The sequence below is a fragment of the Schistocerca nitens genome, chromosome 7, assembly GCF_023898315.1.
Source record: "Schistocerca nitens isolate TAMUIC-IGC-003100 chromosome 7, iqSchNite1.1, whole genome shotgun sequence".
Classification (NCBI taxonomy): Eukaryota; Metazoa; Arthropoda; class Insecta; order Orthoptera; family Acrididae; genus Schistocerca; species Schistocerca nitens.
In genome coordinates, this window is record NC_064620.1 from 618,227,689 (window position 1) to 618,254,882 (window position 27,194).

The following is a 27,194-nucleotide window of genomic DNA, read 5'->3' on the forward strand; positions in this document are numbered from 1 at the left end:
ATGGCCGGAAAAGCTCACAGGGAATCTGTAATTTAGATCTTAAGGCTATCAGAAGATTATAATCAAAGTGCGCCCGAATTTCCTTTTGCCATCAGTGCACTTTCTCTTGTTAAGGTCTTCAGTTGCAACACTAATTTGGTTCAGCTCCGCAGGCTAGTCCGTTCTGTGCGGATCTCTTTATCTCTTCATCTCTGCGTGACCACAGAAAGCCACATCCTTTTGACACTGCTTACTGCCTTCAAGCACTGTTCTGCCTCTATGACGATTATTTGGTAAGGAAGGGAAGCGTTCGAGAGTACAGTGGAACGTGGCTATAAAAACATTCAAAGTGTAACTCCTCGTTACATATCTGGTCTTTTTGAAACAAAAATGTATTCGAACTGATCATGAACAATTCCCATATTTCATACAGAATCACAAATTCCCGCATTACAGCAGAGAAACTTAAATAAAAGGACAACAACAACCAATAGAATAGAGTATTATACGGACAGTAGCAAGGGGCTTTATTCAAAGAGTTCTAATGAACGTCCCTATTGTTTCATAATTATGATATAAACACAACGCACGTATTGTTAACGTCTCTTGCGTCGTTGGGAGCCGGGCAAATTAAAGAAATTTACTTTTGACTTTCGATTATAGATTCTGTTTGGACAATTATTATCAGGCATAAGTATGACCGTTCATCGTAGTGAATCATATCAAAGAAAGTGTGTTAATAAAAACAGAGTTAAGGAAAAACTATAGTGTCCTACGATTTCGAACAAAGTATCACGAGAAGCGAACCGCATATTGGATTTTCTCTGGACAACAGTAACAATAATAAATTATTCAATATTAATATTAAAAGGAATAGTTTCCAACGGGAAAAATATCGTGCTGGGTTAAATGAACCCTGTGATCTTTGAAGGAATTAATTAGGTGTACAGGGACTATGCAAATCAGATCATTCTGAAACCGAATAGGGCTCCTGATAACGGTTAATGAGCATCTTTGGCAGCAACCGCCAAACAACGCAGCCAACCGATGATGTTAATTTGAATTTAAACTTATTGATCATCAAATATTGACTAAAATGTGTCGCCTCGGTTTCATGTTCTCGACAAGGCGAAGAATGCCGGCTGGGCACAGAAAAAGGACATTATAGAAGTGCCAGCAGGCAGCAATAGGAAGCGTCAAAAAGGACCTGTAATAAACGAGTGTCGTTGTAACCGAGATTCGTATTTTCAGTCTACTCTGGTGACAAATGGTAATGAACAAATTTATTCAAGCCTTGTTTTATTTTACCTACAGTATTCACTCTTACACTGACCGTTTTGGTTAGTGTTACAGGGCCAGATCAGTCAATCATCCAGGCTGTTGCCCCTGCAACTACTGAAAAGGCTGCTGCCCCTCTTCAGGAACCTCACGTTTTTACTAATGTATTTACTCCTTTGACTAGTTACAGGTGAAATCCTTAGGTAGTACACAAGGAATGGACAGAAAGTTTTCTGCTTACCTCTCTAAATACGCAGTTCCCGCCAACGCCATTGTAGCCCGCATTAGAGATGAATGCAGGAGTATAGATCTGATGGATTGCACTGAAATTCCTCTGAACAATAGATTCCGCGTCTCTTAGGCGGCCGCACAACGGCAGTCAAGTGCGTTACCGCCGCCGGGTGGAATCCCACACACACACATTGTGTGCTGCTGATCTGCCCTCCATCCTATGAGCGTGGAGACTGCAGGGCGACACGTCGATCCTGACTTGCAGATTTTCCATCGCAGTGAGGCCCACGTTCAAGGTGACAGTACAGTGCTTCGCGTTACGCCGTGGCGCCACTCCAGTACTATTAAGTGAATAGCTTCATCACATTTATTTGTTCATCCACTAACCAACTACGTATCTCAAGCAAGCGATAATCAGAGTTCAGCGAATCTGATACCGATGTGGAGGAAATTGCATTACTGCTTCTTGACTAGTGTTTGTGCGCACGTCTTGTGAATTATTTTCAGTGCACACATTCTGGGAAACACTGGACAGAGGTAAAATATAATCAATCGAGCCCGATTTGTTGTTTGAACTATCTGACAGAGCACGTGTAAATCGTCCAAATTCGAATCGATTACTTTTGCTTATAAACAATTCACGACACATTTTGTCAAATTCATTGAACGTCTGAGATTAGTAAAATTTTTTATGATCTCTTTCACAACCGTAGAAGGAGTAATCTTTAGAAGGAGTGATCTTTCTGGGTGTTGGGGCAATACGAAATGCTTTTCTTCGTAGTGGAGCCAATATGGTTACTCTTCTTCATATTATAGACTGAGGTGACGGGAGTCCTGGGATAGCGATACGCACACATACAGGTGGCGGTAACATCACGCACACAAAGTATAAATGGTTCGTGCACTGGTACAGCTATCATCTGTACTCGGGTGATTCGGTGGAACGGTCTTCGACGTGATTATGGTCGCATGGCTGGAACTAACAGACTTTGAATGCGGAATGGTAGTTAGGGCTAGATGCATGGGACATTCCGTTCCGGAAAGCTTAAGAGAATTCAGTACTGCAAGGTCCACATCGTCGAGAGTGAGTCGAGAGTCCCAAATTTCAGGCATTACCTCTCACTGTGGCCAAAGCAGGGTTCGACGGTCTTCACTTAACGACCGACAGCAGCAGCGTTTGCGCAAGTTGTCAGTCGAAGCAGACAAGCAACAACAGTTAGGGCAGTGGGGCAAAATTTGGCGTTCACGGGCTACGGCAGCTGACCACCGATGCGTGTGCCTTTGCCAACAGCTCGACATCGCGTGTAGCGCGTCTCCTGGGCTCGTGACCGTATCGGTTGGACGTTTGAGGACTGGAAAACAGTGCCCTCGTCAAATGATTCCCGATTTCAGCTGTAAAGAGGTGATGGTACGGTTCGCGTTTGGCGCAGACCCCTCGAAGCCGTGGACTGAAGTTGTCAACAAGGCAGTGTGCAAGCTGGTGATGGTTCCAAAATGTCGTGGCCTTTGTTTACACGGAACAGACAGGGTTCTGGTTATGTTCGTCTACTTTGAAACCATTTGCAGCCATTCGTGGACTTCATTTTCCCACACATTGATGGAATTTTTACGGATTACAGTGCGCCATTTCACCGGGCCACAGCTAATCGATACTGATTTCAAGAGTATTGTGGGCGGTTACAGCGAATGTTTTGCCCACCCAGATCGCCCTACATGAATCCCATCGAACATTTAGGGGACATAATCGAGAGGTCGGTTCGTGCAGAAATCCCACACCGGAAACATTTTCGCGATTACGCACGGCTACAGAGGCAGCGCGGCTCAATGTTTCTACAGGGCACTTCCAACGACGTGTTGAGCCCGTGCCACGTTAAAGTTGCTGCACTGGAGGTCCAACACGATATTAGGAGGTATCCCACGACTTTTGTCTCCTCAGTGTATACACGGTGGTCCACTGATCGTGACCGGGCCAAATATCACACAAAATAAGCGTCAGACGAAAAAACTACAAAGAACGAAACTCGTGTAGCTTGAAGGGGGAAACTAGATGGCGCTACGGTTGGACCGCCAGATGGCGCTGCCATAGGTCAAACGGATATCAACTGCGTTTTTTAAAAATAGGAACCCCCATTTTTTATTACATATTCGTGTAGTATGTGGAGATATATGAATGTTTTAGTTGAACCCCTGGCGCTGTAATAGTCACAAACATTGGCTCACAATTTTAGACGAACAGTTGGAAACAGGTAGGTTTTATAAAATGAAAATACAGAACGTAGGTACGTTTGAACATTTCATTTCGGTTGTTCCAATGTGATCCATGTACCTTTACGATCTTATTATTTCTGAGAACGCATGCTGTTACAGCGTGATTATCTGTAAATACCACATCATTGCAATAAATGCTCAAAATGATGTCCGTCAACCTCTATGCATTTGGCAATACGTGTAACGACATTCCTCTCAACAGCGAGTAGTTCGCCTTCCGTAATGTTCACAAATGCATTGACAATGCGCTGACGCATGTTGTCAGGCGTTGTCCGTCAATTATGATAGCAAATATACTTCAACTTTCCCCACAGAAAGACATCCGGGGACATCAGATCCGGTGAACGTCCGGGCCATGGTATGGTGCTTCGATGACCAATCCATCTGTCATGAAATATGCTATTCAATACCGCTTGAACCGCACGCGAGCTATGTGCCGGACATCCATCATGTTGGAAGTACATCGTCATTCTGTCATGCAGTGAAACATCTTGTAGCAACATCGGTAGAACATTACCTAGGAAATCAGCATACATTGCACCATTTAGATTGCCATGGATAAAATGGGGGACAATTATCCTTCCTCCCATAATGCCGCACCATACATTAACCCACCAAGGTTGCTGATGTTCCACTTGTCGCAGCCATCGTGGATTTTCCGTTGCCCAATACCGCATATTATGCCGGTTTACGTTATCGCTGTTGGTGAATGATGCTTCGCTGCTAAATAGAAAGCGTGCAAGAAATCTGTCAACGTCCCGTAATTTCTCTTCTGCCCAGTGGCAGAACTGTACACGACGTCGGCCATGCAATTCCTGGTGCATAGACATATGGTACGGGTACAATCGATGTCAATGTAACATTCTCAAAACCGACGTTTTTGAGATTGCGGATTCTCGCGCAATTTGTCTGCTACTGATGTGCGGATTAGCCGCGACAGCAGCTAAAACACCTACTTGGGCATCATCATTTGTTGCAGGTCGTGGTTGACGTTTCACATGTGGCTGAACACTTCCTGTTTCCTTAAATAACGTAACTATCCGGCGAAATGTCCGGACAGTTGGATGATGTCCAGGATACCGAGCAGCATACACAGCACACGCCCGTTGGGCATTTAGATCACAATAGCCATACATCAACACGATATAGACCTTTTCCGCAATTGGCAAACGGTCCATTTTAACACGGGTAATGTATCACGAAGCAAAAACCGTCCGCCCTGGCGGAGTGTTATGTGATACCATGTACTTACACGTTAGTGACTATTACAACGCCATCTATCACAAAGCGAAGAAAGTGGCCCACTAAAACTTTCATATTTCTTTACGTACTCACAAATATGTAATAAAAAATGGGGTTCCTATTTAAAAACCGCAATTGATATCCGTTTGACCTATGGCAGCGACATCTAGCTAGACGAGTTTCGTTCTTTGTATTTTTTTCGTTTGATGCTTATTTCGTGAGCTATTTGGCCCGGTCACTATCTATGGACCACCCTGTATATACAGGGTGCGGAAAAGCGAGTAACCTTAAGTGTAGCGCAGGAAGGTAGGATCAAACGAAGCACTTCGAGTTTTGAAACTAGGTGTTACATCTGCATGTTTTTGGCGCTGCAGAAACTTAACTGAAATCCGACATACAGACAGACGTCTTCACTCAAAATGCAATGTAATTCACAGAAAACGTATACTTAAATGAAATGGTTGTAGTAATCAATAGTCACGATGAGAAGAATAGAAACTGCAAGCAACGCAAGTGTATCGCACTGACGTACCACACAGCACTTCTTCATGTATGAAAACAGTCACATGTCCATGTTTGAATGTATCCTAAAAAGGACGAGTCACGTAGTTCCCGTATATAACTGGCCGCTGGTTCGTGCATGCGGTGATGGCACTCGATAGCGTCGCAGATGGGAATCGGCCAATTCACATCATGCGCATTTGGTGGACAAGACATTAACGTTATTTCACTATCGTTCTCCTCGAACCCCTGTAGCACGATTTCGGCTTTGAAACACTGACAATTGTACCGCTGAACGATGAAATTATCGTGAGTGAAGATATCGGGCGTGAGGGGGATGCAGGTGGTTCGCAATTGTCTGCTTGTCTTCGATTACTACCACGGGTCCCATAGAAGCGCGGGAGAATGCGTATCGTAGCATAATGCTGCTCCCACCAGCCTGCGTCAGTGGCGCGGTTCAAGTTTCACGCAGTCGTCGCTCTGGACGACTGCGATTCTGAAGACGACCATCAACCTGGTGTAGCGAAAACGTGATTCATCCAACAAGCCGACACACTTCCAGTGATACTCGGTCGAGTCTCTATGATCTCGAGTGAATTACAATCGTAATTGACGTTTTCGTTGGGCCAACATTTGAATACGCAGAGCCCCTCGTTCAACAATGTGCGCCGAATGGTTTGCTCCGAAACGTGTGTGCGTCCACCGGCACTGTGCTCTCTCGCAGAGGCTCCTCCGATTGCCATCTGTGCCACTTTACAGAGTAGACAAGACTCCAGACCGCACGTTCTGTGAAGAGTCGTAGGTGTCCAGCCACTTCGTGCACAGTGGAGTTTCACTGCCCTCTTAACACTTTCTGTAGATGCTCTCGTGAACATTCGAGATACTCGTCACAGGCTCTGCGTAATAATAATCTGCCCTTTGCCAAAGTCGCTTATCTCAGCGGATTTCTGCATTTGCGACGCATATCGTCTCTAGCGTAATCCCCCATCCGTGTGTGCTCGGCTTACTTATCTTTACAGTGAACTCCGGAGGCAAACAGATCTTGAGAACAAGATCTGTGAAAACGGTAGAGCAACCGATAGAGTCCGTCTGATTAGATACATCCGTGAATAGAGCTACATAGTTCAGATGCTCGTTTGAAATGTCGAAAAAATGTCGAAAAAAAAAAAGAACCTGAAGAGCAGTCTCTTCTGTACTGCACTAAATCTGAAATTACTCTGGGCATATGCAATAACCAGGGTGACAGTTGGTTAAAACCTACGTTTCAGCCCACACTTGTCCCACACTAGAGACTCCAACACACACTTTGCACATCCCAAACGGCCTTGTTACCGGCGCACGTTGGTAAAGAGGCTCGCCGTAGCTGGACGAGCAACAGTATGGTACGCTGGGCAAGTGAGGAACTGACATGACTGACACACCGTTGGAAGCTGCCACCGGATGTTAAACGGCATTTCTCCAGCCTCAGCACACAGACTGGGTATAGGGCTGGTCCTGTAAGCCCCCGTGGCCAGCCTGATCCCCTCAGTGTACAAAGACTTCACTGACCCGTAAACTGTGGACCCACAGTCCAGCCGTGATTGCACGAAAGCCCTGTTAAACTGGATCAGATGCACTCTGTCCACTCCCCAAGACCTGTGGCTAAGACACTTCAAAATGTTCAGCGCCTTCTGGGACCTCGCCTTCAGGTCCTCTGGGTACAGTAACAGGACAGTTTGTGAAGTTTTTGTGCCTAATTTTTGACTCCAGAGTCTTTAAAAGGGAATACGGTGTTCATTTTAATCGTTCTTATAGTATTCTTAATTTATGTGAATTGCTTATGTTGAAGACATTCCCACTTCTCTGCAAAAAATGTAAAACCATTCTCTGGAGCCCAGGCTACCAGTCTTATTACTGTAAGTCGCAACTGAGGAGTTGTTGCAGTACTGGAGGAGGAACACAATGCTACAAAATCGTCCACTAATAGGGAACGTTGTATGGGATTTGTTACCATACACATGATACTGTTTATGGCTACGGCAAAGAGAGCAACACGTAAAACACTGCCCCGAGGAACACCATTCTGCTGCTTGAAACTATCTGACCGCACGTCACCTACTTTATACTGCTTTGATAAGAAGGAGCGAATGAAGAAGTGGAGATGGTCACAAAGCCCCACTGGTGGACCTGCCTTAGAATACTATGACGCAAAGTAGTGATATACACATTACTGGTGTCAAGAAATATACCTATGCAGCGTTAGTTACGTAGGAAAGCCTGTTGAATAGCCACCTCCAGCCGGACTTCCTACACAGCTGGTTAAGGCGATGCTCTGATAACTACAGGGGCAAGTTCAGTCCATTCCTGGTTTCAGAAATATCAAAACTGCCTCCCTACAAGAGTTGTATGTCTACCATATCAAATCAAATCATTGTTCCTTTGACACTGACTCCAATTTCCGCAGCATGCTGTATCTGATTTGATTGCGACTGGACACAGTATCGTGAGCCACAGACAGTGCTGAACCCAGCTCCCACATGCAGAATGGGCAGTTGCAGAACTCACTCCTTACCATGGAGGCACGGTACCGACAGAGTTTTGGATCCTGGCTGCCAGAGAAAACAGTTGGCCCTGTGCTGGAAATTCACAGCTCATGAGACGTCATGAGGCTCTCCGAAACCCAATCCTGAGGGCAAGTAGAAGTCGAATCCACAGTGTATGATGGGTACTGACGTCTCCCAGTAGAAGAAATGGTCAGGGGACCGTTCTACAGGACCTTTTAGAGCCTCAGTCACAAGGTGCAGAGGTAAATATAGCGAACAATCAGCGACCCTCTGACATTCATGAACCTTAAATGCAACGACTTGCAGGTCATTAGCTCGGTTGAGAGCAGCAGAGTGGTGTGCATTATTGACAGAGAAAGACATTCCTCCCTTGGTCCTTTTAACCTGGTCAAGTCATCTTTGTTGTCCCTTTCGTATGGAGCTATATGCTCTATAGCAGACTCTTTAAAATGCGTTTCTTGCACACACACACACACACACACACACACACACACACACACACACACACACACACACAGAGAGAGAGGGCGCTCCTGTGCTAGCATTTTCAGTTGCTCCACTAGTGTTTAGAACAAAGTGTTCCACTGTATGGGAGCCATCTATCATGGGATAGAAATTTCATTCTCACTTTCTGCTGGGGAGGGGAGCTTGCAGTGGGTAGAAGCTCTGTCTTCGGGCGAGATACTTACCATCCAATATCAATGTCCATAGGTCCATTGCTTCTAAAAAGATGCAAGAGAGAGAGAGAGAGAGAGAGAGAGAGAGAGAGAGAGAGAGAGAGGGGGGGAGAGAGAGAGAGAGAGGGGGGGAGAGAGAGAGAGAGAGGGGGGGAGAGAGAGAGGGAGAGGGAGAGAGAGAGAGAGAGAGAGAGAGAGAGAGAGAGAGAGACCGACCTCAGAACGGATGATATCCACATCAGTGGACTGCTTACTTCCAGACTCAGACATTGGTGGACTACTTGCCTCCAGCTTTTTGCCCTGGGTAGGCTTCTGAGCCACAACTGCGGTTTTGTTAGTGGCAGCAGTGGATGGTGTACCACATTGAATCATTGAATCTTTGGTGGGTCAGGGAGCACTGCAACATTGACCACCATGGACTTTTCTAAAATACTGTGGGGAGGTCCATGTGTCGAAATAGCTGCAGCAGCGTAAGTGCATTGACAAACACAGGTACTAGTGACGACACTACCAATCTTAATTTGTGTAGTGCCATTGGATTCCTGGACTGGCTGTTTAAAGCCATGCTACCACCTTTCCTTTGGTTCTCATACATCTTTTTGGCCTCACCATATGGGATATACTTTGTAATCTTAATGTCCTGTACTTCCTGCTCTTCTAGAGGTACACTGCAGTCCTGACTCTGGACAGGGTGAGCCCCAGAGCAGTTCACTCCTTCATGTCTGGGCTTACCGCATTTGCCGTAAGTGGCCTCTACCTGACATTCAGAGTGCTGGCATTTGAATTCGCACACTGGATTGGAGACATAAGGCATGTTTTCTTTTGTTAAGCGTGCAGTTTTGACATGCTCGAGAAATGTCGTGGTACTGAACATCAGGATAAGGGAGATGGATTTTACAAGATCCCAATCCACACTCTTCATGATGTTTTTCTGTCGACTAAACTTTCTGCAGTCCACTCTTCTTTCAGTTCCTCCTTGGTAATGTCCACCAGATTCCTACACATCACAACACCTTTACTACAATTTAAGGTGGTGTGCAGCTCAATTTCGATGGAAGATTCCCCAAGGCAATGAGCTTTCTGCGAGTTCTTAACTTGTTGTGATTTAAAGTTTCTACCAACAGAGTCTCAGAACACAATCGCTTAACTGATTTTAAAATGCCAGCAAGACCCTCTAAGCCTTTCTGAATACAGAACGGCGAAACTTTCTGGAATATGCGCTCTTTCACTTGCAATTATTGGCGTGACTATTTGTTGTACAGAACTGAATGTAGCGTGTTTTTTTTTTGTTTTCAAATTTAGGGACAGTCCATTTTCAGAGTACCACTTAATATTGGGAAATATTTGCTAACTCTTCAGCTGATTTATCTCTAACTGGATGTATTATAACACAATGTTCAGCAGAAAGTCATTCACATATGTGGAATAGGAGTGGACCCAAAATTGGACTGTGAGGGCTCTGTTTATGATTTTCCCCAGCCACTAAAATTGTCACCCTTCTGACATTTTCTGAGTTATACTGTACCAAGAGAATGCAAAAGGTTGTGATAATCAAGTCAAACTAGTTGTGCGTAAAACCATCAGCTCCATAAAAATATAGTTTTTCTAAGAGTGTGTCATGATCAACACAATCAAATGCCTTGGAAAGAGCACCAAAAACACTAACTGGCGATATAGTATATAGCGCGAGTAAGCTCGCTTTAGTTGGAAGGAAATACAAGCAAGTGAGCCCTGAGGGTCCATACTAGGCCCATTACTTTATTACTATTTCAATGTTGCGTAAATTACATGCCAGGTTAAGTAACTTCAGATACGATTCTGTATGAAGATGATTCAACAGCAGTAGTCTGCTGTACAAAACACTGAAGAATTAGCACAGAAAACGAAACAAAGTCTTCAAGAACTTGACACTTGGATAGATAATAATACTACGAAACTAAACCTAACAAGGACACATTGTACACTTTAGGACCAAACAAACTGTTGAATATAAACACAGTTAAGTTATGAAAACAGAGAACTGATCACTGTAGGATCTGTTAAGTTTTCGTTTATGGTTACTCCAAGAAATTTGTCAAGGACTGATGATGTGCTTTGCTTACTGAAGCAGTGAAATAGTTTTGTTTATGCAGTGAGGGTTCTAAACAATTTTCATAACAGCTAAGTCAATTACTTCGTGTTTCATGCATATTTTATATCAGTTGTAATATGTGGGATAATTTTTGGGGTGGTTAGAAAGGAAGCCTCCTCCTGGTGTTCAACCTACACAAAAAAGATCAGAGTTATAACTGGAATAAACAACAAAGAATCACACAAACCTTTATTTTGAAGCGTTGACTTATTGACAATTCCTCGTACGTTTATAGGGGAAACACTTCTCTTTGAGCTAAAAGACCGACATCTTTTTGAAGGAAATTCGTTTACACATGCTTATGAAACAAGGCACAAACAAGATTACACGTTTCCTTGGCAAATGCTGACGTTATTTGAAAATACTCCATTCTACATGGCTGCGAAGCTTAGCAATAAAATGCGTTCAAAGTCAAAGGACTGCAAGCTAGAACCTGGAGATGCAAACACTGAAAAATATTTAAAAAGCGAATGTTACCTATAGAACATAATGTAGGAAAAACAGGAAAGCAAAGCAAATCTAATAATCTGTTACTTGTCTTCCTCATTAAAATCATTCATAACGTAGTAGGTTTAAGTACGGACACACACAAAAAGAACATAAACTTACATTAAAAGAGAAGTTGTTGTTCTGGCGTAACTACAAGTGCCAGAATAAAGACGAAGATCGCAAGACCAGAGAAGGCTGCGAAACGACGTCGGCCAATGGTCGATGGTGCGCGGAACGGCACCGCACCACGACAGGAGCGCCCTCAAGCCGAAGTGGACATAAGGGCCGGCCACTCACATCGGCTCAGTATACGAACATTAGTGGACAGTATTAGCGGACTATTAGTACAGCCTCGAAGAGAGTTCTACGAGAACAGTTAGTTGTGATCCACAGACTGTGACAGACTTGCCTGAACATTGCCTGTATCACAGGACTCTGGATTTAGAACAAGTGTCGCAAGCGATAGGAAACGGGCAATAGAAATCAAAGTCAACCTCAGCACCAATTGGGGGTGGGGGGGGGGGGGGCAAAAATTGCGCTCAGTATTTGTTTTATTTCGGTAGTACATCTATTTGCTGGAGTGAAGAAGCAAGAATTTAGGTAGTTGTAGTAAAATATTTGGAGTATGTGCGGCCATTATTTTATAATTTGTGAATTATTTAATATACATTTCGGTGTGGCAGTTTTAGACCGCCCCCCCCCCCCCGCCCCCCACCCCCCCCTGTCCTTAGACATCGGAGGGACAACTTTCCTCATTAAAATATTTTTCAGTGCGGCAGAAAGAAATACATTTTCTGACTGCTGGTACCGCTGTATTGTGTTGCCACTGTCGTTTTGAAATAAATCTCCTTTGTTGTTCGAGCAGTTGTACATTACTCGCAGTTCTGATACAATGTCTCGTCAGTATCAGAGGTTTCTCACAGATGAAGAGGTGTCAGCTATAATAAATGAAGCAAGTGAAGGTGACGAAAGTGATTCACAAGAAAATTAAAATGAGTCAGGTTCAGGAAGTTCGTCCCCTGATGACCAATATATTACTGTGCCCACAAGCCAAGTACGCAGGTCAGTACAAAATATAGTGAAGGTTTGACTCATGAAGGCTTGACCTCTAGTGTGTCAATCTTTCAATAAGTTTGTAACGCCCGAAATAATTAAGATTATCTTGGACTATACAAACCAAGAAGCTCGTAATAAGAGCTTAAAACTTACAGCCATAGAATAAATGTACGCCTTCATTGGTATTTTGACACGTATGGGCACAAATAATGACACTAGACTGCTTCTTGAGGACTTATGGGGGGAAAGTATTTGGAAAGAATATCTACATAGCTACAATGAGTCGTATTCAATGTGGAGAACTTCCGTCCCTGATTAGATCTGATGATGGAGTAACAAGAACCGAAAGACGAAAGCAGGATAAGTTTTGCCCCCATCGAGAAACTTTCGACAAAATGTTGGTGAAATACTACATACCAAGTTCAGATCTAACGACCGATGCAATGCACTCCCTATTTCGAGGAAGATGTCATTTTATGGTCTTTATGAAAGACATGCCTGGGAAGTACGGCATATTGATTAGGATGTTATCAGATGCACACATCCGGTATGTTCTAAAAATGGAGGTCTATGCAGGGAAGGGTGAACGACCTGCCGAGGAACGGAGTGCAAAGGCAGTTGTTAGACGCCTAGTGAATCCACTGGCAGGAAATGGAAGAAATATAACAACTTATCGTTACAGCCATGGACCTAGCCGAGGAGCTTTACCATGATGACAAGTTAACTTTGGTGGGAACATTGAAGAGTAACACAACACACATACCAGAATAGCAAAAGAAGACGAAGGATGGAGAGCTATTTTCCTCTAAGTTCTTATTCACAGATGCGAAAACAGGTAGCGCACCAGTTACCTTCGTTTCATACATCTCCAAACTGAAGCCTACTAAGAACCTTCTACTTATTTCCACACGACACAATGATAACAAGGTGGATGAGTCGACAGACGCGGGGGGGGGGGGGGGGGGGAGAATAGATATTGCCAGTCTCAATGACGGAACGATTTTCATGATCAACAACGCAAACTGGAATAAGAGGAAGAATAATGTAAGAAGACCGTATCTGTTAGAATTAGGTCAACAGCTCTTTAGGCCAGCTGTGGAAGAGAGACTTTTGTTAACCCGTGATATTCTTTGCTCTGTCATCTCTGCAATGTAAAGTGTTCAAGGGAAAATGCAGCCCAGCGTTACTGCAACTGTTTCGTCTGTTGGATTTTATTCAAGAGGAAGATGTCACATCTGTTTGAAGAGTAAAAACTCTTAAAAATGAAAGAGAAAAGATGACAAGAGTGTCTATAGTTTGTTGCTGGTGTTCCAAGTATGTGTGTTCCACTCATTCTGCAAAAACAATCATATGCAGCGTTTGTGAAATTGACAGTGAGTAGGAAGTAAAAACTCAATTGTAATTTCTGACTTTGATTTTCTGTTTTCTTATTTGTGGTAACAGATTTTCAGGATATGACAAGCAAAGGCAAATTTAAATATGCTTGCAGTGCTTTATATTCAGATATGTTCCGTGATGAAATCGTGTACAATGAACCTGGTGTCAAACTCCGAGAACAAATTCTGAAACAGTCCCATCCATCATTTCAGCAAGTAGTGCAAATACTAGATCTGCACGATTCTTGTGCCTTGTTGGCTGTTAAATTTGAGCAGCCAGCTATTTGTCAGGTTGAGTCCCTTGCTTGCGATCGCCCCATTCTGCACCGGCAGCTCACGCTAGCTACGCCCAGTAAACAACGTACCACGCCGTGTAAGCAGCTCGCTAAAAAGGTGGCTACACAGGCTAACAGAATTAAGTCTTGCCTTAGGTGTTACTCACGGCACAAACGCCAAGACTGCCTCTCCCGACAAGCTCAGTGTTACGCTTGTGGTAGGAAATGACATATACAGTCCGTATGTTTGCAACGGAACAAACATAAGAATTCGACCCATACACAAAAATCTAGTCACAAGGCCCATGTAATTAATGCAGTATATTCAAAGTCTGCAACTAGCATGCGTGCAGTTTCGTCAGTGATACGTCAGTCAAACTTCCTGTGAAACTTCAGGTGGACACGGGTGCCTCTGTCACATTGCTAAATCGCCATACATATGAACTGTTAAGGCTCCCCACACCTGTCTAAAACTAGCACACAACTGACGTCTTACAATGGTAAAGACATTCCCTTTCTCGGAACATGTACTTTGCCTGCAATGTAACGCTCGCATACGTGAACAGTGACTTTTACAGTGGTACGCGATTGTGGGAACGAATTTGGTCTTGATTCTTTTGATTTGTTCAAGACTTTATCATTGTCTGCATTCAATGCAAAAGACAGTGTAGCTAGCTTGCTAAAAGAATTCCCAGAACTCTTGTCTGAAGGTTTAGCCAAGCGCTACTGATTTGGTCGCACATATTACGCCGAAATTTTGCCAGGCTAGAAGTGTTCCCATTGTATTATGGACAGAGTCGCTGCTGAACTTGCAGACTTGCAACATAATGGAGTTATTGCGCCCGTATCAGCTAGTCAATGGGCAAGTCCACTGGTTTTTCTGCCCACGCCTCAAGGTCGCATTCGCCTCTGTGTTGACTACGTCTACAGTCAACACACAAACTGTCCTTGATACTTTTCCATTGCCACGCCCAGAGGATCTTATGGACAAATCAGGCGCTGGACGCTACTTTTCAAAAATTAATTTGCGCGATGCATATCTTCAAATACAGCTCGACGAAGAATTTCAAGCAGTGTGTGTAGTGAATACTCATTTGGGCTTGTTTAAATATTTGCGTTTGCCTTTTGGCACTGCTTCCGCACCTGCCATTTCCCACTGATATTTGGAACAGCTGACTGCACTAGTACCAAACTGACTGTCGCAGCAGGTCATACACCTGAAGATCCCATTGCAAATTTACATGGTTTGTTTCGTGTGTTATTTGAGACAGTACTAAAATGTAGACTGGACAAGTGTGATCTCTATTACATGACCAACATACTGCAACTCAGATTTAAAAACAGTCAAGGTGTACAGCCTCTCCAGTCGCATTTGTTAGCCATACGCGATTTGCCTGTTCCTTGCAATATCACAGAACTGCAGGTAGTTTTAGGGATGGTGAACTATTATATTCGGTTTATTCCGAATGCTGCACAAATCACCATTGCATCGACTGCGTTCCCTTTGTTTGGACAGATGAGCGTCAAGTAGTTTTTTAAAACTTAAAGCTTCATTGCTCTCAGTGAGCGATGCTTAGTTCACTTTGATCCTGACAAACCAGTTGTATTGCAAGTTGACTCTTCCTCTTACGGAATCGGTGCAGTGCTTTCGCACAGAATTGGAAATAAAGATCGGCCTATTGCTTTCGCATCAGAAGTGTTGTCCAAAGCTCAGTATAACTATTCAGAAATTGAAAAAGAGGCTTTGGCTATTGTGTATGGTGTCAACAAATTCCACCACTATTTGTACGGCAGAAAATTCTACTTAGTAACGATCACAAGCCTTTCCAGTCATTGTTTCATACGATGAAACCGGTTCCTGTACGAACTGCACAAATTTTGCAACGATGGGCTTTGTTGATGAATCAATACCAGTACGAGATTGTGTATCATCCGAACATGGTAATGCGGACGCGCTTTCACGTCTTCCAATTGGCCCTGACAGACTTTGACGCTTCTGCTGCATCTTGTTGTCACATCGATGCTCAGGAGTCTGAATTGATTCACTCTTTTCTACTGAACTATAGGAAAATTGCACAGGGCTGCGCGGGGTAGCCGCGCTGTCTCTAACGTCTTGTCACGGACCGGGCGGCTGCCCCTTCGGAGGTTCGAGTCCTCCCCCGGGTATGAGTGTGTGCGTTGTCCTTAGCGTAAGTTAGATTACGTAGTGCGTAAGCTTATGGACCGACGGCCTCAGCAGTTTGGTCCCATAAGCCCTTACTACAAATTTCCAAATTGCACAGGCCACGGAAGTCGATTCAGACTTCAACATTCTGCTCAACTACAATTTTGCACGTCGGAATAGCCTCGATAAACAGCAAAGAGTGATTCATATTCATAATGACACGACAGTGGACAATCACGTGTGCTGATCCCTAAAGCTTTGCAAAAAGAAGTGTTGCAGTAACTTCACCGAGGACATTGGGGGATTGTTCGTACGCCGACACTGTACTTGGCAGGGTATGGACGCCCAAACAGATCAGATGACGTCACAGTGTCACGCATGTGCGGAAAATCAGTCCGCTCCACCACAAAAATTCTCTGCTTGGCCTAAGTCGCAATCACCGTGGCAACGTGTGCACATAGACTTTGTGCGACCTGTTTGGAGCACTCGCTGGTTGCTTGCGATTGGAAAAGCAAAAGGAAACTTGCTATCTGAATCAATGAACTAGACAACGTCATGTAGCACAATTCAGGTCTTGTCATCGATTTTTTGCCTCTAAGGTTTACCTAGTCTTCTGGTCCAGACTGTACCCAAAGACTGGGAAGTTGCACAGGTCACACCAATATTCAAGACAGGTAGTAGGAGTAATCCACTAAATTACAGGCCCATATCGTTATCGTCGATATGCACCGGGATTTTAGAACATATATCGTGTTTGAACATTATTAATTACCTCGAAGGAAACGGTCTACTGACACACAGTCAACGTGGGTTTAGAAAACATCGTTCATGTGAAACACAACTAGCTCTTTATTCACATGAAGTGCCGAGTGCTATTGACGAGGGATTTCAGATCGATTTCGTATTCCTGGATTTCTGGAAGGCTTTTAACATTGTACCACACAAGTGGCTCGTAGTGAAATTGTTTGCTTATGGAATAGGCCTATCGTCTCAGTTATGTGACTGGATTTGCGATTTCCTGTCAGAGGGGTCACAGTTCGTAGTAATTGACGGAAAGTCATCGAGTAAAACAGAAGCGATTTCAGGCGTTCCGCAAGTTAGTGTTATAGGCCCTTTGCTGTTCCTTATCTATAAAAACGATTTGGGAGACAATCTGAGCTGCCGTCTTCAGTTGTTTGCAGATGACGCTGTCGTTTATCGACTAATAAAGTCATCAGAAGATCAAAACAAACTGCAAAACAATTTAGAAAACAATATCAGAATGCTACGAAAAGTGGCAGTTGACCCTAAATAACGAGAAGTGTGAAGTCATCCACATGAGTACTAAAAGGAACTCGCTAAACTTCAGTTACACGATAAATCAGTCTAATCGAAAAGCCGTAAATTCAACTAAATACCTAGGTATCACAATTACGAACAACTTAAATTGGAAAGAACATCCAGAAAATGTCGTGGGGAAGGCTAACCAAAGGCTGCGTTTTATTGGCAGGACACTTAGAAAATGCAACAGACCTACTAAGGAGACTGCCTACACTACACTTGTCCATCCTCTTTTAGAATGCTGCTGCACGTTGTGGGATTCTTACCAGGTAGGATTGATGGAGTACATAGAAAAAGTTCAAAGAAAGGCAGCAGGTTTTGTATTATCGCGAAACATGGGAGAGTTTTAAGAGAGATTGGCACGCACTCAGTTTGAAAAAACAGATGAACAGAAGTCAGATTTTAGCATACAGCCTCCATTTAAACAATGTTTAACAGAAAGTAATCAGAAACTGCCAGTTCATCTTCACCAAAGCAGTTATAATCCCATTAGTATGCAGTATCAGTTATCTTTATTACACCAGAACATTCCGGGACTCAGAAATAAAGTTGATGAACTGCTCATTTGTATCGGTGAAATGAACTCATCTAACCAAATTAACATAATCTGCCTCTCTGAACATCAAGTGACCACTGGTATAGATATGTTAGACATTTGAGGATTTAAGCTAGCTTCCTACTTCTACAGAGTAGATATGGATGGAGGAGGAGTTGCCACATGTATTAAAAACTGCCACAAATTCAAGAACATTGACATCAATAAATTCTGTTTAGAGCAGCATCTGGAAGCATGTGCAACAGGAGTTCCATAACAGATCCTATATAATAGTAACTATTTACTGAGCACCTGCAGGAAATTATAATCTATTCATAAATCATCTAGAAGCTCTTTTGGGTTATTTAACAGGAAGAAGCAAAGAAATTTTGATTGCTGGTGAATTTAATGCAGATTTTCTAGTTCAATCTTCCAGTAAACATTTACTGCAGTTAGTAATGTTGCCTTTTAATCTAACTCACACTGTAAACATTCCAACTAGGATCACTAAATCCTCAAAGACAGCCATTGATAACATTTTTATAGACAGATCAAATGAACAAAATCATATAATAAAACATGTAATAAATGGACTAGCAGATCATGACATGCAGCTCCTTGTTTTAGATGTAAATTCTAAGCAGATTACCAAGACTGCTAAATCTGAGTACAGGAGAGTATTGAATCAATCAAAAATTGAGTGTTTTAGGAAACTGCTCGAAGATATGAGCTGGAAAGATGTTTATAGTGCTCATGACATGAATGAAAAATATAACACATTCATGAAAAACCGCTTTCCTCTAAAAGTTACTCTAATTAAACAGAAGTCTATAATAAAACCATGGATCACACCAGGAATGAAGATTTCCTATGAGACAAAAAGGAAAATGTATCTGTCGACCAAGAATAGCTCCTATGCTGATGATTTAGCTAAATACAAGGAATACTGTAAAATATTAAAAAAAAGTAATTCAGACATCTAAACAAATGCACTACGAGAAGAAGATAGCAATGTCAGGGAACAAAATAAAAACAATATGGGATATAGTGAAAGAGGTGACTGGTAGAACCAGAAAGGAACAGGAGCAAATAGCACTAACGGTAGATGACACATTAGTAACCGATGGGCATAGTGTGGCAAATCTATTTAACAAGTACTTTATATCCGTTACTGATAGAATGGGATTGTCAGGATCAGTAAATAATGCCCTTGAATATCAGAAACTAGCCTTTACAAATAGCTTCAGGTACATGAATATGTCACTTGTTTCACCAAAAGAAATAACTTCCATAATAAAATCTTTAAAAACAAAGCATTCTAGTGGTTACGATGAAATATCAACAAAGTTAATTAAGGCATGTTCTTGTGAGTTTAGCACAATTCTAAGTTACTTGTGTAACCAGTCAATTATAACTGGGACATTTCCTGACTGGCTGAAATATGCAGATGTTAAGCCTCTATTCAAGAAAGGGGATAAAGAGATGCCATCAAACTACAGACCAATTTCACTTTTGCCAGCATTCTCAAAAATTTCAGAAAAAGTAATGTACAGGCAGCTTCTCAACCATCTGACCACAAATAACATATTATCAAGAACACAGTTTGGATTTCTGAAGGGTTCTGATATCGAAAGGCTATTTACACCTACAGTGAAAATGTACTTAATTCATTAAATAACAAGTTACAAGCAGCAGGTATGTTCTGTGATTTGTCAAAGGCATTCGATTGTGTAAACCACAACATCCTTTTAAGTAAATTAGAATTCTATGGTGTCACAGCCAGTGCTGCAAAATGGTTCAAGTAATACCTAGCTAACAGGAAACAAAGGGTGTCAGTGCAAGGGACTAGTGAATTAAGGCATCTGTCATCATCAGAATGGGAAGAAATTATATGTGGTGTCCCACAAAGATCCATCTTAGGGCCATTGCTTGTTCTTGTGTACATTAATGATGTCTCATCAGTTACACTGCCAGAAGCTGAGTTCATTGTTTGCAGATGACACAAATATTGCAATAAATAGTATGTAGAGTGTAGTTCTAGAAAGATTTGCTAATGATATTTTCATGGATATTAATAAATGGTTTAAAGCCAACTCACTGACTTCTAAAAGACTCACTATATGCAATTCAGAACCTGTAAGAGGTTTCCACCCAGCATATGCATAAAGTATGAAGAAGAGCAGATAGAAGAGGTTGACAGTCTTAAATTCCTGGGATTACAACTTGATAATAAATTCAGTTGGGAGGAGCATACCACAGAACTGCAGAAACGCCTTAACCAATCTGTATTTGCAATTCGAGTGTTAGCAGACATAAAAGTGAAAAAGCTTGCATACTTTGCCTACTTTCATTCCATAATGTCATATGGTATAATATTTTGGGGTAACTCCTCAAGTCAAACAAATGTTTTCAGAGTCCAAAAGCGTGTAATAGGTATTATTTGTGGAGTACACTCACAGATGTCTTGTAGAAACCTCTTCAAAGAACTGGGTATACTAACTACTGCCTCTCAGTATATTTACTCCTTAATGAAATTTGTCCTAAATAATATATCTGTTTATCAAACAAACAGCTCAGCTCAGTTCACACATACAATACCAGGAACAAAAATGATCTGCACAAGGTCTTAAAAGCACTTACTTTAGTTCAAAAAGGGATCCACTACTCAGGAACACTCATCTTCAACAATTTGCCAGCAAACATAAAAAAAATGTAGTTACAAATAAAGATCAGTTTAAAAGGAGCCTGAAAGACTTACTAGTGGCCAACTCCTCCTACTCCATTGACGAATTTTTAAATAGAAACAAATGATGTATTGTATATATTCATACTATTAGTATTGTTAATTCAGCTTTTTCTTTAAAAAATAAACATGATCCACATCCACGAGGATCTTCTCAACATGGATCTATGGAACGAATAGCTAATCTAATCTAATATAATCAGAAATGATGCAGGATTTGGACTGGAAATCATTAAAAGAAAGGCGTTTTTCGTTGCGACGGAATCTTCTCACGAAATTCCAATCACCAACTTTCTCCTCCGAAAGCGAAAATATTTTGTTGACACCGACCTACATAGGGCGGAATGATCACCACGATAAAATAAAGGAAATCAGAGCTCGTACGGAAAGATATAGGTGTTCATTCTTTCCGTGTGCTATACGAGATTGGAATAATAGAGAACTGTGAAGATGGTTCGATGAACCCTCTGCCAGGCACTTAAATGTGATTTGTACAGTATCCATGTAGATGTAGATGAAGTACTGGTGTCAGGCAACATCCCTCAGCTAACGTCAAATGAATTTGAAACATTCTGTGAACGCAATGCCATACATCACTTAACTAGTGCACCGTTCCATCCACAGTCAAACGGCGAAGCGAAACGATTTGTCAGAACATTCAAGCAGCAGATGGCCAAACGTCGCTCTGCATACACCAGGGATCAAGCACTGCAACTGTTTCTCACCTCATATCGTTGGCACCCACGAGATGGACCATCGCCAGCAGAATTTCTTCACGGCCGCCGCCATCGGACACTGCTCCAACTGCTCCATCCTCCTCAACATCCGGTGCCGAGGGAAGGTCGCTAGTATCGCTTTGGGCAGCATGATATTGTCTTTCTCAGGGTTTTTAGCGGTAGCAGACTGTGGGCGCGAGGTGAGATCGTCTACCGAATTGGCGCTTGCATGTATCTTCTTTCAGGTCCCGATGGCTTGCAGCGCCGCCATCAAAATCAACTTCTCCTCTGTCGTGTACACGATGATCTTTCAGTCTCTCTTCGCCCAGATTCACAAGTCCAGCAGCCAGAGGGTGTTCATCACGACACCGCTGGACGACCCCACAGAGATGAGCCTTCGCCTCCTCTCGTCCTACCGATGGATCTGGACCCTCCCACAACGCAGCAGTCACCGCCTTCGTCATCTCGTTCGTGGTAGCAGGAGGTTTATGCGTACCATTTTGGTTATTTTCTGTGGGTCGTTCCCTCCACAGCGAGTGGACAAGAGCCAACATTTATAAACTATGCATAATGTAAACTACACATGTAAATATTTAGGTGTATACATACATACTCCTTTCATGGTAGTATGTGCTCTTATTAAATATGTCCGTACACTAGAGAAACAAACATTAAAAATAATTAAAAAGAAAGATTTCTTCCTGTTTCCTAATCCACAGTGGTTTGAATCTAACATGTATTTATCTTTTATGTTGTAATGTCCTTCTGGAAGCATCCATATGCTTTCATTGTATGTATCTTGTTTTAAGGTAAACCCAGGTAGTCATAGAATTATTCGTGATGAGTTACCAATTTCTCAATCAAATGATTGTATGTAACGTGTCATGTGACAAAGATTCTGTTCTATTCTATTCCCTCTTGCATTGTGTGGGGCAACCTCCGTGGGCTATCTGGGATCAATGTTCATTCCCTCATTTCCAGCCCGACTGTAGCAGTTGATGTCCTCGTGGACACCATTGCAATCTCCGACACAATGGACCGCCGTTTTGCGGAAACTTCGAGCTCTTTCCACGATCACCTAGCCTTCCTCCATCGGAAAAGTGTGGAGGCGGCTCGGGCAACACCCTTCCCTTCTCAGAATCGTGAATGCTACAATGCTGCGTTCACTGTAAGGGGCTAGATCATGCTTCATTTCATCCGGATCTCCTGTCCCATGGCCAGACAATCCTGAGATTCAGATGCTGCAGTACCTTTCTTTTGCAGGGAAGCGCTTCTCCTTCACACATAAACTGCATTTGGGCTGTGCTGGCATAAACTGTCACCAGCACACTGGTCGGCAAAGATGTAGCAAGAAGATCGCTGCATCAAATGCGCCTATCAGGAGAGAGGCCAAAGAGAGACTCACGAGCAACGCCCTCTCGACCAGAAGTATACAGATGGACGCCAATGGCCGGAGGGCCTCAGTCTCGGTAAGTCTCTCAGTTACTAGCTCAGTCACTGTCCTAGTGGGTGTATGTCAGTTCACGTCACCAGCTACAAGAGTGTGCAGTGGCTGGAGTAGTGTTTCTAGCGGATCTTTTACTTCACCAGCAGTGAGGCTAAAGTGGACTATGACGGTAGAGCTTGTACCACAACACACGGACTCTCAAAGTTAAGTAGCTTCCTGTTAATGTCAATAAAGAATCCTGTTAATTCGTGTATGCAGTTGGGTAATAGAAAGAGGATACTGGCCACCAAATAACATCCTCTCCCTTGATTCCCATATTAAAAGACTATGCAGTGGTGACAAGAATACAAAATGGGCGGATTACATGTTTCGCAATTGCTGGCGTGAAGCCCAATAAGGAAAAATATCTTCCTTCTAGCTACTGCCCAATTACTCTCACCAGCTGCTGTTGCAAGGTGATTCAGTGTACGATTCATGGCCGGCTGGTACGGTGCTTGAGTCTCACAATCTACTAAGAGCTACACAATGTGGATTTCGTGCATGCTGGTGTGCAGTATACCATCTCGTCACTCTGTCAACCCATGTCACGAATGGTTTCTGAGGAAATACCAGACTCCAGTCATGTTTTTTGATTTGGAGAAAGCCTATTACACATGCAGAAGGACTGGTATCCTCCATACTCTCTACACGTGGAGCTTCAGAGGCTGCCTGTCCCATTTCCTTTGGGAATTTTTATAAAATCCGAGTTTCCAAGCTAAGTATGGGTTCGGCCTTGTCAAACACCTTTATCCAGGAGAAATCATTGCCTCAAGACTCCATGCTGAGCGTCTTCCTCTTTGCTATGGCCATTCACCATGTAATGGCCTGTCTCCCAGCAGGCATCACCAGTTTCCTTTATGTTGATGACTTTGCTCGAGGAAACAAGTCCATGGGGAACTGCAGTAGATCATAAAGTCTCCAGCAATGTCTAAACTGTCCTTACTCATGGAGCATCATTAATGGCTTCAACTTTTCCACTGACAAAACCATTTGTATGAATTTCTGGTGACACAATGGGTCTCTTCTATCACTTTACATCGTGGATCTGTTAGTCTTACATTCAATCAACATTAAATTACCTGGCGTTCGTGCTTCATAGAAAACTTTCTTGGTTCTACCATATGTCTTACCTGGCAGCACAATGTATCTTGTATCTCAATGACCTACAGGTCCTAAGCGTTATTTCCTGGGGAACAGATTGGGCCACCCTCCTGCACTCATACCGAACCACTGTGCATTCAAAACTAGACTATGGGTCTTCTACTTGGTCATCTGCATGCCCGTCCATCTTGTGCCATCTTAACACAATCCACCATCATGGAGTACGTTTGGCCACTGGTGCCTTTTACACTACCCCAGTTGAATGTCACTCTGCACAAGCTGCCGAACTACTACTGTTCGTACCAGCATGAAATCATTGTTAGTGGATATGCGTGCCATTTGTCTTCCATGCTCAGCCACCCATCCTATGTCCCCTTTTTCAATGACTCCATTGACCGCCAGTGTGGCATGTGCCCTTCTTCTCTGTTACCTCTCTGAGTTCTGCTTTCTGGCTACTGCTCCAGAAGATTAACTTCACAGTACCTGTCACATTCCTAATGGATGTGAACCCTTCACTGTCCTGGCTTCATGTAGTGGCCCATTTTAATCTTTAAATCTTTAACTTCATTCGCTTCCCAAGGACACTGCTCTGGATTTGATCTGTCACTAACTTTCTTGACCTTAGCAAGTAACTTAGCCCACAGCATTTTTGTGTACACAGATGCCTCTAAGACCAACCGTGGTGTTGGATGTGTCTTCATCATGGGCACCGACTATTTTCAGTATCAGCTTCCGGAACAAAAGGTTCAAATGGCTCCGAGCACTATGGGACTTAACTGCTGAGGTCATCAGTCCCCTAGAACTACTTAAACCTAACTAACCAAAGGACATCACACACATCCATGCCCGAGGCAGGGTTCGAACCTGCAACTGTAGCAGTCATGCGGTTCCAGAGTGAAGCGCCTAGAACCGCACGGCCACACCGGCCGGCTTCTTCCAGAACACTGCTAGATTTTTACAGTGGAGGTCTTCGCCCTCTATCAGACCACCCAATACATGTGGCAACATGGGCTTTAATTGTGTTATATGCTCCAAATCTCTCATTGTCCTCCAGAGCCTCTGTGTGTTGTACACAGTCCATTCCATAGTGCAATAGGTCCAAGAAAGCTTCAACTTGCTCGCTGTTGAGGAAGCAGCTGTGATGCTCATGATGGTTCCTTGTCACGTCGCTCTCACAGGAAATAAGATGGCTGCCGAGCCTGCAGTCCTCCTACTACCTCAGTCTGCTAGCCCTTTTAGTCCTTCAGATGGTCTCTGTTTTGCCATCTGTCAGCAGATAGTATCTCTTTGGCTTCACCACCAGTCTTCTCTTCACAGGAATAAGCTCTGAGAAATAAAACCTCTCTCAATGACTTGGCCAACCTCCTCTTGTTCCTCTTGTTAAGAGGAGACCATTTTAGATAGGCTGCATATTGGGCGTTGTCACTTTAGCTATTGCCATTTTTGGCAATTCCCTGACATTTTTAGCCATCGCCATTTCTGCCAACCTCACGAGTTTGCACTCATCGTCAGCAACTGATTGTTTGCCATTTCCTGTCCCAGTGCCCTTTGTAAAACCAATTACATTCCAGGGTATGTCGCAGTTATCATACATTTACGGAACATTGCACAGGCCGTCAACTGCGGTTCACTTTTTATCCACTGAAGCAATATAGTGAAGGACATGTAATCTTTGGTTAGGGATCTCTGCTGTCTCTACAGCATATTTTGTGGACCCTTCTCATTTTCTTCCATCGATTGCACTCAGAAATACCCTCTTTTTGCACCCTTATTTTTTTGCATTGGTACTATGCCCAAAACCCAGCATGGTAGCCTTTCTGTTCTGGGCGGGGTCCCGGAAATGGCTTAGTGGCCAGGTAACCATTACTGTTTCTGTGACTGTGACTGTGAGACACCCAGGGCGAGAGCCCCAGCTGAATGCAGGCATTACTATGGAAAAAGACTACCACATGAAGTGACTCAAACCTCTTTCCACTAGTGGTCGTATGGCCCCAGTAGTCTCTTATGAAGCTAAGACCTAATATGACACAGAGTGGTATCACCCTAAAAGGTTCCCTTCCCTGGTTACAGCATGGGAGGAACATAGGGCTCAGAAACAAGGCAAGAAGTACTCCTCCCCTTAATACATGGTTTGTTCTAGGAGAGGTGGGGATTAATTTTTGACTACAAAGTTTTTGTTATACTTTCAACATCTCAAGGACAGGTTTGGGGCAGTGGCGGTGATTTCAAAAATTAGAAGTGGCTCCATTCAGTTTAAAACTGCCCCACCTGCCTGTGACAAGCTAAGAGATTTTCCTGTCACTATAATCGTGCATTAACCACTGAATATGCTACAGGATTTCCACCTAGATCTCCTTTTATGTACTGTTGCTGGAGCTGTTGCTGGAGCTGTTGCTGGAGCTGTTGCTGGAGCTGTTGCTGGAGCTGTTGCTGGAGCTGTTGCTGGAGCTGTTGCTGGAGCTGTTGCTGGAGCTGTTGCTGGAGCTGTTGCTGGAGCTGTTGCTGGAGCTGTTGCTGGAGCTGTTGCTGGAGCTGTTGCTGGAGCTGTTGCTGGAGCTGTTGCTGGAGCTGTTGCTGGAGCTGTTGCTGGAGCTGTTGCTGGAGCTGTTGCTGGAGCTGTTGCTGGAGCTGTTGCTGGAGCTGTTGCTGGAGCTGTTGCTGGAGCTGTTGCTGGAGCTGTTGCTGGAGCTGTTGCTGGAGCTGTTGCTGGAGCTGTTGCTGGAGCTGTTGCTGGAGCTGTTGCTGGAGCTGTTGCTGGAGCTGTTGCTGGAGCTGTTGCTGGAGCTGTTGCTGGAGCTGTTGCTGGAGCTGTTGCTGGAGCTGTTGCTGGAGCTGTTGCTGGAGCTGTTGCTGGAGCTGTTGCTGGAGCTGTTGCTGGAGCTGTTGCTGGAGCTGTTGCTGGAGCTGTTGCTGGAGCTGTTGCTGGAGCTGTTGCTGGAGCTGTTGCTGGAGCTGTTGCTGGAGCTGTTGCTGGAGCTGTTGCTGGAGCTGTTGCTGGAGCTGTTGCTGGAGCTGTTGCTGGAGCTGTTGCTGGAGCTGTTGCTGGAGCTGTTGCTGGAGCTGTTGTTGGAGCTGTTTGCTAA

The 27,194-nt window shown here is 43.5% G+C and overlaps 1 protein-coding gene across 1 annotated transcript; it reads left to right on the forward strand.

Moving 5' to 3' along the window:
* On the forward strand, positions 1-27,194 carry LOC126195790 (fibroin heavy chain-like). The gene is made up of 2 exons (XM_049934425.1): positions 1-27; positions 26,448-27,194. Exons 1-2 carry the CDS (start codon positions 1-3, stop codon positions 27,192-27,194), a joined length of 774 nt encoding a protein of 257 aa, XP_049790382.1.